This window comes from Lepeophtheirus salmonis, chromosome 7, assembly GCF_016086655.4.
Source record: "Lepeophtheirus salmonis chromosome 7, UVic_Lsal_1.4, whole genome shotgun sequence".
Classification (NCBI taxonomy): domain Eukaryota; kingdom Metazoa; phylum Arthropoda; class Copepoda; order Siphonostomatoida; family Caligidae; genus Lepeophtheirus; species Lepeophtheirus salmonis.
In genome coordinates this window covers 36,242,362-36,260,599 of record NC_052137.2, presented here as the reverse complement: position 1 = coordinate 36,260,599, position 18,238 = coordinate 36,242,362, and the positions used below count along the sequence as shown (strand labels likewise).

General features: G+C 30.3%; 1 protein-coding gene across 2 annotated transcripts in view; it reads left to right on the top strand.

Annotated features, from left to right (window-relative positions):
* The window catches only part of LOC121122281 (uncharacterized), an 83,324-nt gene extending 65,452 nt beyond the window's left edge, over positions 1-17,872 (top strand). For both annotated transcript variants that reach the window (XM_040717268.2, XM_040717269.2), the window contains 3 exons: positions 635-829; positions 13,064-13,207; positions 16,246-17,872. In XM_040717268.2, coding sequence (XP_040573202.1) covers positions 635-829; positions 13,064-13,207; positions 16,246-16,818 — 912 coding nt within the window. In that variant the 3' untranslated portion in view covers positions 16,819-17,872. The remainder of the gene's footprint in view (positions 1-634; positions 830-13,063; positions 13,208-16,245) is intronic.
* The last annotated feature ends 366 nt before the right edge of the window (positions 17,873-18,238 follow it).

Here is an 18,238-nt window from a genome sequence, read left to right as displayed (position 1 = left end):
ACTTGATAAACACGAACAAAGACCACTTTATGACCCAATATACAAAATTTGGTAGATTTGGAAAATTACTTATAAATCAAATAACTGTGAATGTTATTAACTTATCATATTTATCACAACACTGACATTGTATATTGTGCAAAAAACACAAACCGTTTTTCAGTTACATTTAAAAATTAATAGGTGTGTACGTATTTTGATTGATTTTCATCCGCTCTAACAATTTTGAATCCTATGAGTTATGTGCTCATGTAATTTTTAAGTATTATTGACTAATAAATACATGTTATGACATTTTGGATTTGTATGCCCAACGTGACATGTTTGACCATGTAATTATACATGTCTGTGTGCCTGATGTACCAAATTTGGGACATATTAATTAAATACAGGTTTATATTAAAATATTTTATTTTTATGCTAAATATCTATAAATTATTAATACAGAATATACTTCATATATGCGATAAAAATTTAAGAATCTTATTCTAATATCATTTGGGGTGATAGAGAGATAAGTTTGGTAAGCTCTACTAAATAGCTCGGTTATGAATTTATTTCAATCTAGATATACTACATAATAAAACAAAAAATAAAAATAATTCACTGATTAATTTTTTTTCCTTTTTTTCAGGTCACTTCTGTGGCTTGTTTGTCGACGGTACTGACAGCGGGCACTGCCAAATCCGGGATATTTGCTTTGCCTCATTTTCCGAGGCTGCGGTTAATAATTTTTGTTTCAATATTCACAATTCTTTTTACGCTATTTATTTTGTTCCTCAACATATCACACCTACACGCTTTGCTACCTGTTGAGTATGGTAAAATGGTAAGAATTGAACCAGTTTTTGTGTATATTATAGATAAATGTTAGATTCCCGGATGACTGTAGTTTTCATCGTCCATACATGTGTAACTCGATTTGTAATCATATTAAATAAATTAATTCATTCAAAAATGTAGTTATATGAAACTTTGGGAGGATGTTAATGATTGTAGGATTGTAATTAAGGAAGTTCTAATGATTTCTTTCTCCTATTGCTTTAACTATGTTGTAGAATCTTCATTAATTCAATTTGTATGAAGAGTTGAAAAATAATAATTTGAAATAAGAGAAAAAATTCCAGCATGGAACACATTATATAAAGTTTTTTTATAAGAATTCTCTGGTTACGATCATTTTAATTGTAGCAGAATGACTTTTCATATGAATAAGCCATTTAATGAATGGTATGAAAAAAAGTTTTTTTCTACTTCTTTAAAGCAGTCCTACTTGAAGCATTTTCACAACGCATTCTAGAACTCTTGGATGGATTAACAACAAAGTTTTAATCGAATATAAACCTTTTTTTTCTCATTAATATTAAGTAAAAAATGGAACTATGACTCTGTATTTGAATGCCAAAATGGGATCTATAAATAAAAGTACTTAAACCTGAAGACCTATCATAAATATATCTCCCCAATGCTTAGTTTTATTATTTATTCCTTTCAATTTTGGGCGAATATTAATATCTAATGCAATAGAAAATTGGAAAAACAATATTTTAAATTTGAATTCAGAACATAATAGGTTATTTTTTTTTTTGTAGAGCAACAGATTAAGAAGAACTATGCCTCATCGCCCTGTGGGCTTTTCTCAATTTCCTGTGTCGTTGAGTCTTTAGGTTGATATTTGGTGGAGATTTGGGTAAAGAGTCAAAGTAGAACCAAGAAATCCTACTCCACAAATCCACAAAAAACAATATGGACAATAGGGAAGGGTCCATAGGGAAATGAGGGATAGTTAGGGATTCTCACGGGAGCACGCGTTCGTTTCTAAGCATTTTCAGCTCATGAACAATTAGCTTCAAACTGATAAAATAAACCAGATATATGTTTTTTATTATGTTGATTAAGAAAATCGAATAAAAGTTATGAAATTTCAAATTCTTAGCATGTTAAAGGAGATGCTATTGGAGTTGTTTGAGCATGAGCCCAAACCTCTCCAGCACTTTTTTTGTCTCATAACAAAATTTGAACTCTTAACTTTCTTTGGGCAAATAATTGAATATCTAAACGTGGATAAAAAAGTTCTCTTTGCTGAATAATTATGCAAGGTTTTTGGGGCGCACGTATTTAAACTATACAATCTTTGTAAAAAAAAATGTAAGAATTTGTGTTATTTTTTCTTATTGAATTTGGAATCCAAATTCAAAAATCTGCATGAAAAGTTGCCTACGGAAAACTTTTCTCAGGCAAAAATATTAAAAAAATATATATCCAGGTTTATGATCATGCTCGGCGCAAAGCACGATAATTAATCTGAGCACGCACCGTGTTTCCCAGGATTAGCGCCGTGATACCACTCACTGAGGTAAGAAAATAATTATTGACATTTTTCTCAAAAAAAAACCAAAAAAAAAAACAACTTTCCCATATTTACTTAAGCTCAAAAGATGAGCTTTCCTGGAAAGTGAATGTTGCAAAATAGTGAGCCCCCACCACTGCATTTCCATATTCAAAATACAGATTCTGAATCAGCATCCAAAAAACCATAGAATCACAAGTTTTCATAATATGTAGGATGTTTGAAATTTCCGTGATAATCCCTAGGCTTAGTTCTACTTTGTCTGTTGCTTCTCCAAAAATTGATCTAATGTTGTGTATTCAGAATTTTTGTACTGGAGTAATCAATATTTGTCCTCAATGAACGTCGAGTATACTTGAATACTATTCGATAACTAACTTGGCAACCTCCATGAATTGCCCCTTTTAATTGAATTAATACACAGCAGTACCTTTTGGTGTTTTGCATAACTTTTTATCCAAAAAGAAACAGAAAGAAGGCCAGAAATCAGTTGGTAGTTAGACAAATAAGTCAATCATACCAACTGTTATTTATCAATTAAGTACTCCCAGACTACCCTTGTCATATTATTCATCCATGTTTTTTAATTTTTTCTTTATAAATTTCAATCATATATTCAATATGTATTAAAATATTGCTGAGTAATGTTTTATTAAAAACGTAGCTGTACATTTGTATTTGTATATGATAGCCAACTCATCTTTATAGAAATAATAAAATGGCCAATACAATATATGTAGTAAAACTTAATCTATTATTTCCCCATCATAGTTGCCTTTAGTAATTTATATAACGTGTTGTATATGTACAATTGGTGTACGCTAAATGGCGTTATACAGATAATATTTTATTTAAAGAAGTTCTTTGACAGTTTTGTGATTGTTTGACACAGTATTACTATAGTGAACGTCAAAGATGGACACATGTAAACAAAGAATACGCCATATTTTATAGTTTTTCGTCAAACAAGGCGAAAAAACACTAACCAAGTCTTTGAAAGTGTAAATATTTTTTATGTTAGAACAAGAACAAGGTGAATTTGGTAACAGGAAGACTAAGTTGCATACATCATGAGAAAAAATGATAACGTCATCTGTGGTATCATACAAAGTGACATTTTGTATTTGAAAAAATACTTACGCTTAGGAATAAATCTACTTCAGCTCATATGCAAATTTTTTACAAATCTCAGGGACGTCCGCAGGATTATATTTTGGGAGGGGCTAGGTTTTAGAATATTTTTTTGAAAAAAATCCAAATAATAAAATATTTTCGAAAAAAATTACAAAAACTAAATTTTTAGTGTAAAAAATTCAAAAATTGACTTTCCAATATTTTTTTTCAAAACAGGTGATAATACAAAAAATAATTTTTTTCGAGAAAAATTTCAAAAATCCACAGCTGTTTACAAAAAAATCAATTTTGGAATTTTTTTTTTTTACAAATTCAATTTATGTATAGATTAAATTTTTTCGAAAAACAATTTAAGAATTCCACAACTATTCACAAAAAAGTTTCAAAGATTCACAGCTGCATACGAAAAATTAATTTAAAAAAAAAATTCAAAAACCTACAGATGCTTACAAAAAATTTCACAAAATCAATTTAAAATATTAAATTTTTTGTCAAAAATTTAAAAAATCTACAACTATTCACACAAAATTGAAAAAAAAAATTAGAAATATAAAATTTTTTAGAAAAACAATTTCAAAAATAAATAGCTATATTTAGATTATTAAATTGAAATCTAACTATTTAATTGAAAAAATAATTTCAAATATTAAACTTTCTAGTAAAAAGAAAAAAGTTGGGATGATTTGGGAGGGGCTACAAATCCTCTAGCCCATCCCCTTTGGACCCCCTTGACTCCAGACCAAATTTGCCAAAAGTGAGAGCAATAGCCTATTGCCTCCTTCCCTTGCCTATGTTATATATATGTAAACTGCTTACACTCATATTTCCCTCTCAATTGGTTCAATATACGCTTTCGTACTTATGTATGTACAATTCTGCATACAAACATAATCCTAGTAGCAGAATTTCATATCATTCCTTCAAATCTATGTATATGGAAAGAGAAAAAAGGAATATTTAATATATTCATGACTTCATTTCCTATAAATGTATTTTCATAGCATTTAATATTCACTTACATACATATATAAAAAAAATATGTAGTCAGATATCTTCTACATCGGTAAATATCTAAGTAGTAGGGTTGGATGCGAATTATAACGATCCAATTTGGCCAAGGAGTCCAAGTATTGTTATCAATGAAAGATAAAATAATGTTTCTTTCATTGAACTAATTAAATGCAGCTCAGGTTGACTACCTCAATAACACAGTCAATATAAGGTATAGTCAAAATAAATTCATTATTTCCAAGGGTTTTTATTAAAAATACATGGTGCATCTATGACATCAAAATTACCGGAAAGGGAGCGATCAAACCAAAATTACACGCGATTGGCTCTTAAAGTATCAAGATCATATACGTCTTTTACTTGTTTGAAGAAAAACTGTCAAATATAGCTTATTTTCTCTTTGGTGGTGTCCATTTTTGACGACCGCTCAAACAATACTGAGTTATATCAACAATCACAAAACTGCTTATAAAGTTTTTTTAAGTACAAAATCATATCTTTCTAACACCATCTAGCGTGAAACGATCACAATTATATAACACGAGATACACATTACTAAAGCCATCTATTCACAAATTATGGATGTTTTTTTGACATCACCTATTTGTATAATGGGAAATTATCAGGAAAAGTTTTCCCCTGCTTTTAAGCCTTCCTGTGTTAGGTTTATTTTATAACTCCCTATTTGTCGTGAGACGGATTAAACACATGCGGGGCCATATTTAGCAAGAAGGCGTAGTTTGTAGACCTCTGATCTGCAACAGCAAAGTATGAAAAATAGAATTGAGAGAAATATTCTTTTTGGAAAAATAACAAAGCAGAAAAACTAGGAACCAATTTTAAACAATCTCCCACCAAAAATATGACAAAGAAATTTAAATAAAAATGTAGACAAAACTATGGACTAGAATTGAAAGTCGGTAAGGGACAAAACATCTCCATAAAATCAAATTGATTTCTGTATCTCGATTTATTTCAAAGTTATGGTCAATTAGGCATATTTTACGTTTTGTGTTACCTTTAACTTTTACCTTGATCCCTCAAAATTTAATAGCCTATACTCTGACCCTATAAAATTTTCATACCAAAATTGATCATTAACTTTCGCCGTAATCCTCGTGACTAAGAAACAAACTAACTAAGAAGCAAACTGAAGCAAACTTCGTTATGGTGGTTGTGATATTAATCTTCAATACTTTAATGTTTGGAGTTTTTTATCATTCGAGTATGAGTTTAATCGAGTTTTCATAATAATATTTCGTTGTAGAATGAGTAATTTTCGGTAAATTGTCGACTTAAATAAAGCCAAATTTGTTCGATTTCGAGCAATTTTTGGACCCAACACTATTAAGTACGCAGTATATAGAAAGAAAGAGAGAGAGAGAGATATCGTTAGACTATTGAAATCCAATCCTTATATATTAGTTTCCTTCTTTATATATGTGAACATAAGCAATTAAATGTACATTTATAATGTATTGATAAAATTGTATTGAATACTACATATCATAGAACCATTCATTACATCGATACATAGAATCTTATATTTATATATGTATACAAAAAAGAAAAGACTTTTTAACGATTTATTGATGCCCTTCATATCTTATAACGTGCATGTATTCATATGTTTATTAGAGTGCTAATTAATTTACTTTTTTTTGTGGAAAAAATAGTATAGATATGGAGGTTGAAACGTGTTTCTTTTACTAAAAAACTAGAAAGGGCTGTCTTAAAAAAAAAATACATTCTGAGATATATGGACTCAATGAACTTTTAACCTTTATTGCGTTTCATATTTTTATCGTATAAAGGGGGCTCCTCCTCATATTTTTTACAGCTCTTCAATCTTTTATAGGTTTTTAAATTACTTGAGAAAACTCCAATAACTTATTTTTTACTGTACAATTCCATCCATTTGATTAGGAAAAAATAACTTGAATGGTCACTCAGTAGAGCCCAAAATCTCCCTCTCAAATCAAATTGAGTTACCAAGTTCCAAAGTTATGGTCAATTATATAAGTTTTGAAATTATACATTTTTAAAGAAAAAAAATCCCGTGCTTTAATTTGAATATAATCTGTATACCACACGATTTATTCATTTTAAGGAGTGGCAATAGTCAAACCCAATAACGGTTGGCTTATATTTAGTTAGTATTTTTATTAAGTATAAAGAGATGTTACAGCTTTTAAGTTAATTTAGAAAATTTGGTTTAATAAAATTGCTATTAAAAGTGTTATATACATTTTGAATGAGCGTACATTGTTTATCTGTCTAAAAGAACGATAACATTATTTAAAAGAAATGTAGCCTTTTGCCTATCTGTCTGTTTGTTAGTGTATCACAGCCGAAAGATCTAACTGATATAGAGTCAAATTCAAATAAAGGCAAATGCTATTTTTTTGGATAAAAAATAGATTATAAATGTATTTTTCTTTTATTGGAAGTAAATAAAAAACCACAATTTTGGGATACCTATGAAAATAAAAAACTTTGACTCCCCATATTTCGAGGCAAACCATATTTGATGAGATCCTGGGGTTGAAAGAGATTCCAGGATTATTAGCTTTTCTTTAAGATAAAATGTTTTTGTGTGGTACTCATGATATGTATCCGTATGGAATCAAAAGCAATGTAAACTACATTTAAAAAGAAATACACGGAACAAAAATATTGGTACAATCTTACGATTTGTACCTATAAAAAGGAAAAAACATAATGGTTAATCTTCATTTTCATGAATTCCTATGAAGTTCATACCAAAAAAGGTCCAAAAAGTTGACTTTATTTGGATTTTTTATTTCATTTTTCTTCTATTGAAAGTATTTTATGTAGTAACAAATCGACATCTAAGAGAACGTAGACTATAAGTTTATTTTTATTAAATTCAGAGTTCAGTTTAAATGAAAATTTGGAAGAAAGTTTAATTTTAATGACCATTTATATAAACGGGTCTCACTTTATCAATTACATATATTATTTTATTCAAAAGAAGACTTTAAAGCCTCCAAATCCTTACTTTTTCATAAAATGTGAAATAATTGGTACTCTAATATTGAGATTAAGAAATCCAAATATTTATTAATGTGTATTATTAAAATCTTTATTATAAATACACAGACAAAAAATTTATACGAAAAAGTTTGTTTTAAAAATATTTTTCTATTTTTAAAGACGATTAAAATATACATTGATAGATAGATTTGCTGCATTTCATAATGCAAAGATTTTATATATACATATTTATTAATAATGTTATATACTGCTGAATAAATGTTGTAACAATTGTCTATAGTATAGGTATTCGTATAAACATATTCAGTTTATTAACGATTAATTATAAATTAATAATAAAGAAACATTTATTAAAATGTATAAAATAAAATATATTCATAGTAGTACTTATTGGTTTTACAAAGATCATCAAAGTTAACAACATTAATAAAAATTTACAAGAAAAAACTATAAAATATTTATTTGGTTTCGTCACTTCAACTCAGCATTTATGAAATATGAGATGTGCTGCCTTGTTGCTTGTTGCTCACTCATGAGGATGAAATGACTAAATGCTTAGTATAGTTTACTTATGTAAAAAGGACAGATGAAACAGAATTTTTCAAAAAATGATCACTTTACTTTCTCATGGTAATGAGAAAATAAACATATTTTAACTGTCCACGTTTTGCTTTCCTACCCTGGATTTGTGTTAGTGAGGTAACGACGTGCTACTTATATATATATATAACAGCTGGGATTATCACTTACTAGGAAATTGCCCTTCTGGGAGACTCTGGGAATGTTAAATTTCGGGATCCCGGAATAATTTGGATGAGATAGTAATTAATAAATACTCCCATATTTTATGCAAGTTATTTTATATTTTATGAATATTTTTTTAAAACTAGTCTTTTTCTTACATTCGTGATGGATTTGATTTAAAATCATGTTATGTTTCTTACGTGTTATAAATAAATATTTTAAATTATCCAATGAAATAAATTGTTTATAGTAATTTTTACAGGTTTGTCGAACTATAATCAAATAAATTATAAATAATCTGTCGACGTCAAATAATTCTTCAAAGTTGCAAACCTTAAATACTTTTTATTTGAGTAAAAAACGATAACTGATATATGGGATCACTTAAACCGATTTTTTTTTGAAAGCTCAAATTGTTATTAAGACAGAAGGATTCAATTATATTTATATTTACTTTGGGGAAGAAAATATAAATTTTATCATAGGTTTGTGTTTCTCTTTACAATTCCAATAAATATAACTTTTTTTTTTCAAAATTATCAAAAGTTTTTTGCAATTTTCTTTGCGAATTCCGATTTGGTAATTATTAGAAATAAATAAAAAATTAAACTTCTTTATCTTGACAATTTTTTTGCTGCAAATGTTATTCGAAGTTTATAGCGTCGTATTTTTTTTTATGTATTCATAATAATATTACTAAGGTTACAAGAGCCAATAATAAGATTATATGTATATATATTTTTATTTTTTTTGAAGATACTTTGTGGTTTACCTTAATTAACTGGATTAATAATATAGTTTGAAGAATCCGAGAGAATTATAATAATCAGCATCTTTACGAAACATTCATATTATAATTATTAGTATATGTATATCGTATATATAAGTATTTTCTCAATTAATTTGACGATTTTCAATGCAATTTTCCTCTCCCTCTATAGCCCGAGCAACGTTGGATAAATCTTTGCTAGTAATACATATACAAATATTAAAATAATTCATGTGTATTTTTGAGTAGCTCATGATCGTCCCTCTTAGAAAAACAATGATAAAAACGCATTTATTTCAAAAACGGAGAGAAATACAGACTTTAGACATAAATCTAAAAGTTGTATAGAATTATGAGCTACGTATGTTAGGCTATGTTTCACTCTGAACAGACCAGATTCCTAGGCTCTGGAGGGCAAGTTTGTATTTTGCAAATAAGTTAATTTTTTTAAAACAATAAAAAAAAAAGGAATCATGATAATAGTACAGGAAGGAGCGGGTTAGAAAGTTAATCTTAGTATGGATCTTCAATCTCCATTATGGTTGAAGAAGGAACATAGCAAGCTAAAATAAATCACAAGGTCAAACATTTGAAAAAATTGCTTTATATTTACCAAAATCAGCATTTTCATTTGGTCAATTAAATGTTGGATTTTCAATAGTGTCGAAAGGGGGCACAAGTTAGATTATAGTTTCATCAAATTGAGAGTGAACAACAAAACAATTTGTATAGAAGGAGGTTTTACAGTATAAATTTACCTTTTATATAATTATAGTTTATAGTATACCATTTTAGCTTAGAACTTTAAAGTAAACAAGGTAAATATAAATAAATCTTTTTAATTGGCTATTTTTAAGATAGCGTGTTCATTCTAGTATATATAAATATTATTACAATATTTTCCTCTGCGCGTATGCAATTTTCAATGAAGAAAGTTCTCCTCTTTATGGCAGTATTTCATTTTCTCTGCCCAAAATCATATAATAAGCAGCTGATATTAGCAAGAATTTTAATTCAGTATGACCATATGTCTCTCTCCCGCCTTCTTTTGGAATAGAAAAAGTCCCATATCTAACTATGAAATAGTTAAATGCTAGATTTACCTGGAAATATTTTTGGTTACACTGTACAAATACTTTGGAAATCAGACTCTTAATGACCTCAGTACTCATACTTTCTCTTTCTATGTCGAAATTGGAGACTTTTAATAGTAAGGAAATAACTTTGCAAAACGAAGAATATTTATTGCCTATTCAAGCAGGAGTAGATGAATCTGGACTTTTGATGAGATATTATGACAATTAGTACTGGAGGATCATGAAAGAAGATTTTAAGTCTCACGTTATATAAGAAGAAGAGGGTTTGTCTCTTATAAAGTGTTTTTTTTTTTTGAGGAGGCAGACTCAGAGTCGAACCCCTGGACTGATGGATGATAACGGAGGAGATCACATCTCATTATTTGAGGCACTACGTCTCTTTTTCTTGTATCTACCTTGAATCACTATAGTATAACTACTTTCAGGAGTACCTATTATGGTAGTCGAAGTGATAAAATCCAGCTTCTTTTGTTTATTTTGGCATTTTTCTTCTTGGACATCGATGAACTCGCTTAAAGAGTTAATTATATTATACAAATAAGTATCATTTCAGTATCATGCTTCACTTATCGTTAGGTTATTACCTTGTTATGAAATGTTGCGATAATTGAATTTCAACTTTTCCCTGTTGCTGTCTCCAATTGCGAGATAGAAAGAGAAAGAATGTCGTGGAGACAAAGCTATAAAGTGTATCCATATTTTTTCCCTTGTGGAATTTCCCATGGAGGTAAAACTCTGAGTGAGAAATCCCTAAAAAACGGGGTCACGAGAGATAAATCCTCGATTGCAGTTCCTAATCTTTTTACTTTAAATTAGCCAATTTAATATTAGAGCAACTCCCCCAAAATTCTCATTACACATTCAAAATGGCCTTTCCTGCCCAGTTAAGCAAGCTTCTAAACAAAATCCTTCAGTATAATAGAGTATACCCTAAATTGCAATAATATTTCAAACCATGGTACATTTAATATACATACGTACAATAATATTATACATACATTCAAATTAAGTTACAAGCATTAATCGTTGCTACAATCTGTTTCCATACCATAATAACAATAATTATATCATGGAATTGAAATAGAAGCAATCAAGCTAGTATATATAGGTCCTACAATAATTATTGTTATTTCTGCACCAAATGCAACAAACCAACTAATACGTAATAATAATTATATCTTTTAATACAATCTGTAATTATATTTGTTCTTATAAATACGTATATAATATCAAATATTTAGAATTGATATGTGTTTACACATCTATATTTTGTGCATAAGTGGGGTGTTAACATTAAATCAATCTTGAACTAAAATCAAGAGAAGGAAAAAATCCCAATTATACTTTTTAGTTCATATAGCGGTTCGTGCAAAAGCTTTGAGACTAAATGGTAAGAATTAAACAATGTTTTACAATTTTGAATACATTTGACCTACAAAACGGTTTTATGATTTAAAAAAAAATAATGATAGCAAAGAGAATTAATCTTGAATATGATAACAGTAGACTGTAATAACGGGTTTCAAGGAGTGGCTCAATTGCTAAAATGCATTTCACGTAAGCCTATGACATGACATCCCACTGCTCATTGGCTTAGTCATTTAGGACTTCAACATTTGGGTGTCGGATTATTTAGGACTGGGAATCTACTTGTCACCAAATAGTATCCCTCAGAGGATTCAGATGTGGTGATTGAGGAGCCCAACTGGAACGGAACTGATGGTTCACTTTTTCACCATCTCTGCTGTACTTTCATGTGTGAATAATATTATTGCAATACAATTTCTTTGTTATTTTTTAAATTCAATCATGTCTTCTAAGAAATGCAGCAAAAGGCTTGGTAAGGAGAGGAGGGGGGGCAGATAGGTTAGGGCCTCTTAAAATATGGATGACTACCCTCTCCCCTCGGATTGACCCGATAGTAGTGTGGAATTGCTAAAAATCACAGTCAATACATCCAAGGAACCCTCTAATACCAAAAAAAATAAATAGTTTAAGCCCTCGAGTTGCGTAGGATACTTAAAAACTACCGGTACCATCCAGGGGTACCCTCAAGTATCCTGTGCAACCCAAAGGCTTGGATCAATTTTTTGATATTAGAGGGGTTCCTTGGATGTGTGTGATACTTTGGCAGTGGTTTTTAACTATCCCACACTACCCCAGGATCCAGTTAAGGGGCTTAACTAATTTGTTGTATTAGAGGGATTCCTTGAATTAATTGGCGTTGGTTTTTAACAATCTCAAGGACATTGGCCAATCGGAGGGCGGTGAGTATTCAACCGCCATATTTTAAGAGGCCCTAAACTATTTATTCCCACCTCCACCTAAGTTGCTATAATATTACTCACACTTGAAGGTACTCCCTTGGGTGGATGGAACAAATAAATATGTTTTTTTAATTGTTATAAATAATATTAGGCAAATTTATAAAGTGTTATTATTCATCATGAAGTTTGAACAAAATACGGACAATTTTCCGAACTGGCAATTTTCCCTGGGGCAGTTTTCAACACACGATATATATACATACCTATATATGTAACGTAATGACAAAAATTCTTTTTATTCATCTAAACAAGAAAATAACCTTCAATGGTTCCAAAAAGTCTTCCATAGACGTGCATTGAATTGAAAAGCTGTTAATATAAAGAAAAAAAAATTGATTTTTTCATGTTGTTCCTTTAAACTATCGAGTCAAATCAAGATACAGGATTTTTATAAAATTAAATAATTTATATTAAAAGTATATATTACAACAATATCTAAACAACCTTGCTCTAATTTGCCTCACATTATGAGTATTTAAGTGCGAAAGATGACGTAAGAAAAGAGTTTATTTATTTACTTATTACATCTTATATCTCGATTCAACTCCGTAATTTTAAGTAGGAACACAATACTTCTTCAATTCCCTTAATTTCATTTCCATTTTTTTTGTAGCAAACCGTGGTATACTTGATACTAACGGTGTTGTATGTCGTGTCATCATCGTTACTATTCCATTTACAATCCGAAATTCGAAGTGGTGGTTTTCCTTCATCACCTCTTCCACATTGGACCAAAAACCATTTGATAATCGCAGCCGTATGTATTATTTTACTATTTTAATATTGTACCACATTTTATGCACATAATATGTATTAATTCTTTTTTTTTTTTCGTGAAATGTAAAGAAAGCAAAGTCCAAAAACGTTGCTTTTGATAAACGGATTTGCACACGGATTTTGAATTTGTAAATTTTACAATTATATTAAAAAAATGGAATTCTTATCTGGAAATAGTCAACATAAGTCAACAAAGCATTTTTAATAAATAATTGATGGATGATTAAACAATTTTCCAAAAGTTTTATGATAGTTTTCTCCTAAAATATAAAATAAAAATACTGTATCGCGTAAAGAGTACACTTTTTTTTGCCCTTTTATAAATTATTCAAAATTTATAACTTTATGAAAAAAAGTTTTTCAAATGGAAGAAGTGCAAAAAAATCCTTGAACTTATCCCTTGTGACATCCAGGTAGCATACTACATTACTCTGGGATGTCTAATTTTTATACTTTGTGGTGAAATAACGTCCACAAAATCAGAAATATACTAATAAACGCTACAATAACTTCATTTCATTCACATATACCGGTAGTTGCATAAATACACGGACTATTTGTGGCAAATAATTAAATTCGTATGACTTTTTTTTTTGACAATTATATAACAGAGAATTTATTCTGGTATAAAATTTAATATAATTACTGAATATAACCACCACCAGCTGCTTAGACATCCTCCAAGCGCCCGCGGGAGGCCTTGCACACATTGATGATGCCATGAACAAAAACATTTGCCTACCACACACTGTAGTCAAGGGGATTCAAATCAGGTGATTGAGGTGACCAAATGTTTTTGTTCCAAAATGCAATGTTGGCAGTGAGCCAATCCTGAGTCATTCCAGAGGTATAGTCAGGTCTTTCAGATCTTTTCCCTCCTTGACAAGCTTCTGGACCTTAAACACAGTAGTCCTGTATATCCCAGTGTCCTTGATTATCTCCTTGGCAGCCCTACCGGCGTGGAGGAGGGTGGCAACCATAAGACGTTTGTCCTCGTCATTCATCGTAAACGACTTTGTTTGATGCGAGTAAGAAAAACAAAAAAGAAAGCCAAAAGATTTACCGAGTTACTAGTGTTGGAATTTATTTCCGGTTACAGAACCTCGAGATATAAGCGTTTAAAAATTAGTCTGCGTATTTATGCAACTACCGGTATACATAATAAATAACTGTAATATGTGTTATCACTCATGGACTCTAATATGACATGTTTTCCAGTGTGTAACAGCACGTCTGTCGAAACAAATAGCCCTGATAAAGGATGGTATTAAAGCGTTTAACTCATACCCGACCCTTGAATCACTGGATATTATTTTTTTATTGATTATGTTTCAACGAGTAGAAATGTCGCATGCATTCGCATTACAGATCTTCTTCACGTATTCCTCCGACATATCATCGCACTTATTCTCCATGACAGCCTTTAGAACATTCACATGGTAAGAGAGATGACAATAGTCTTCTTCTCTATGGAGCCCCAGATACCATAGCCAAGAGGTTTGGAGTCTGGAGAAGACAGATTCCAAATTGAACAGGACCAGAAATTCGCCAAGTTGTCTTCACACCACTTTTGAGTTTTTTGGTGTTTTGGCCGGGGGATTCCTTTCAAGGCTCTTGTTGCCGTCCTTCAGCTTTTTAATTTTGGTAATGAGAGCCTTGGAGCGGAACATGATGTAAAAGATCTCAGCATAACTCATTTCTGCTTCAAGAAGCATTTTTTCTTTTGGGCACTATCTCAAAAAAAATTTCAAAATCTTATACCATTTCTGTTACTTTTGTATAAAAATAATATTTTGTGGGATGGATTTTTAACAACTTTTGAAAGACTGCATATTCAGCTAAAATAGCTTTTTATTATAAAGTGATCTAAAAAAAAGTATTTTTTTTATTTCATATAATTTACAAATTCAGAGGAAGTGCAAAATTTCCAAGCAATGATAAATATGGCTCAAACTATGCATATATTTTTTCATATTTTATTAGAAAGAACTTTTTTGAACCAGTCTAATATGAATACATATTCTTTGGTATGTTAAAGAATTTCAAAATTTTAGATTTGGAGATGATATTAACTTTTGTTGATGTAGCTTTTTATTTGGATTTCCATGATGTAAATATTTCCAATATTTATTTATTCGATAGGAATATTATTTATATCTTTTTTTTTTTGACAGAGATATTGTTAACCTCTTCTCATTTACTTTTATTTTTTATAAAGACATAATGTAAATATTGTGAATGATAGCTTCATATAATTTCATGCAAAAATAATTTACTTTCTTTTTGAATAATAGAATACTGCAATACCTTTCTAATATACCGTAGTCTTTCATCCGAAAAGAAAGCAAAAAAGGCCAAAAATGAGTTAGTAATTTGCCAATTTCTCCAAACTATGGAACAATTATTCATTTAATAATTCCATAATTGGGAAGAATTTCCGATCTACCAACTGAATTTAGGCCGTTTCTCCCTATTTCATAATGGAGAATAGGTTGCAAGGTACAATAACGGTAACGGGTTGATAACTCAAAATTCTATTGATAATCCAAAAATTAGTTTATTTTTCCAACAAAAAGTTGATGATTCAGAGTAAAAGAGATTTTGCGCATTCTGAATTTTATTATTAGAATAAAAAAAAGTATCATACAGATATGTATATTGTAGATATATATATTTAAAAGTGTGCAAATAAATGGTTAGTAGTTACAACCGCTTAAAAAAATTTCATGCATAAAGAAAAAAACAACAACAGCAAAAAACAGAAAAAAAAATTGGTTAATGTTATTCTTGCTATCCAAGACAAAAAGAGAAAGGGGGAAAACTGCTGCTACTGCTTAGTGTACATATATGTATATATTAGGATATTGTAAACTTATCTGCATTGCTGTATTAAATAAAATGATTAATTACGAAGCAAATAAACCCTGCATTTATTGATGATTTCTTTAATTATGTAATATGTATGTACTCCTATTACAGACATGCCTAAAATAATAGTTCACCATTTTGTTTTTCCAGTGCCTGGGTTTTGTCTGTGGCGTGGAGACATTTTTATGCTGTTTTACTCCCCCGCTAGACGATCGACTCCGGGATTCCTCAACAACCACACACTTTAGCCTTCAAGAAACAACTCCCCGCGGAGTTTTTGAGAGTTCCCATTATCCCCACCACAGTAGTAATCGTGCTCCCCCTCCCAATGCGTCCTCCGAGGGCTTCCGATCCGTGATAAATCCACAGTCGATGCAACATAATGCTTTTGCATCGTCTTCATCTCCATCCAAATCGGATGTCTTCCTCCGTCGCCACCAACATGATGACGAAACCAAGTTCAGCATGAAGGCATCATCCTCTCAGCAACGCCCGCACATATTAATAAACAATTCTGCTGCCGCCGCTGCTGCGTTGACGACTACAACGACCTCTACTCATACGTCTGCTGTCAAGTCTGGAGCCATTCCGAAAACCACATCCCGTCGGGGAAATCATTTAGATGAGATAGTTGCTCTTCCAATGGATGATTTCCCAACATCATCCTCACCGCCACAACCCTCACTTTCTCCTCCACCCCAAACTCATCATCCTCTCAAATAGCTCAAAAGATTGACCGCAAAGGAGGAAAAGACTTCTTTACACAAACTCTTATTCTACCCAACAGTAAAACTTTAATGAACAAAACGACTTTTTCTATTCAATACAATTACTAAATATACAGACCTATACCTACATACAAACACTACTACATACAACATATATGACTATATATTTAATATCCATGATTTTACTTTGTTTTTCTTTAGTCGTTTTATTATGTTTGTTTGACTTTTTCGTGTTTTTGAGAAAGAGTCATTCTTTGTTACAACTACAAAATCCTTGACAATGCTACAGAGATTAAAAGAAAGAGCCGAATCCATTTTGAGTATGTAGTTCATTTGATGGAATCCCTAAAGAGTTCATCAGCAATACTGCCACATATGTTTGATCCCTATAGAGTGCCTTTTACATATTACAATATGGATATTGATAGTCTACACAAACAGATTAATTTGAGTACCTATGCCGGAAGAGGTGTTCATAATAGTCAATCAATCGCACAAATAAATTTTTACAATGTAGTTTTAAGAGTCACAAATAAGAAGGGAAGATGACATATCCCATAGAATAAATAAACCAATCAAACTTGTTAAATTGACAAAGCACAAAACCTATCCATTACTTCCTATCCATCAGCTGCGTTTCCTACAAACAAATACACACACACAAAGGAGATCAAAGGAGTTCCTCACAAATGCTGCTGCTGCTCTAAGTGGATTCACATCTTAATTCATTATATTTAAACATTTTCTTGGTATGAAAACAAGGAAATATTTTATAGTTTTTTCTTGTAAATTTTTATTTATGCTGTTAACTTTGAGGATCTTTGTAAAGACAATAAGTACTACTATGAATATCTTTTATTTTATACATTTTAATAAATGTTTCTTTATTATTAATTTATAATTAATCGTTAATAAACTGAATATGTTTATACAAATACCTAAACTATAGACAAATGTTACAAGTAAAATTTATAAATATTGAAAAAAAAAAAAAAATATATATAGAAGAATATTAACACTAATAAAAAATGGCTTTGCTATTAAATGTTTTCTTTTCTGTTGATAGAGTTTTATTCAATACTAACATTAATACCCGGCATTGTCCAGAGTAGTTAGGTGTAGATTAAAAGACAAATTTTGCATTCATAATATAAAAGACTACTAAAAAAACATTGAATATCTCTCCGTTTTTTTCTAAAAAAATTTATTAAATACCCATATATGGGTCATTAATAACGTCAAGTGTACGCACCCTCACGCCATGACCATCACCGATTTTGATGATCTTTGGTGAGCTGGCTTTTGAAGAGAGTGTGTAAAATATTAGAGTTATGTGACCCACCAGGGCAGTTCTAGGCCCGCTCCAAGTTGGGCCTAATGCGTTGGAACAGTGTTGTTCAGAAGCTCATAATTAC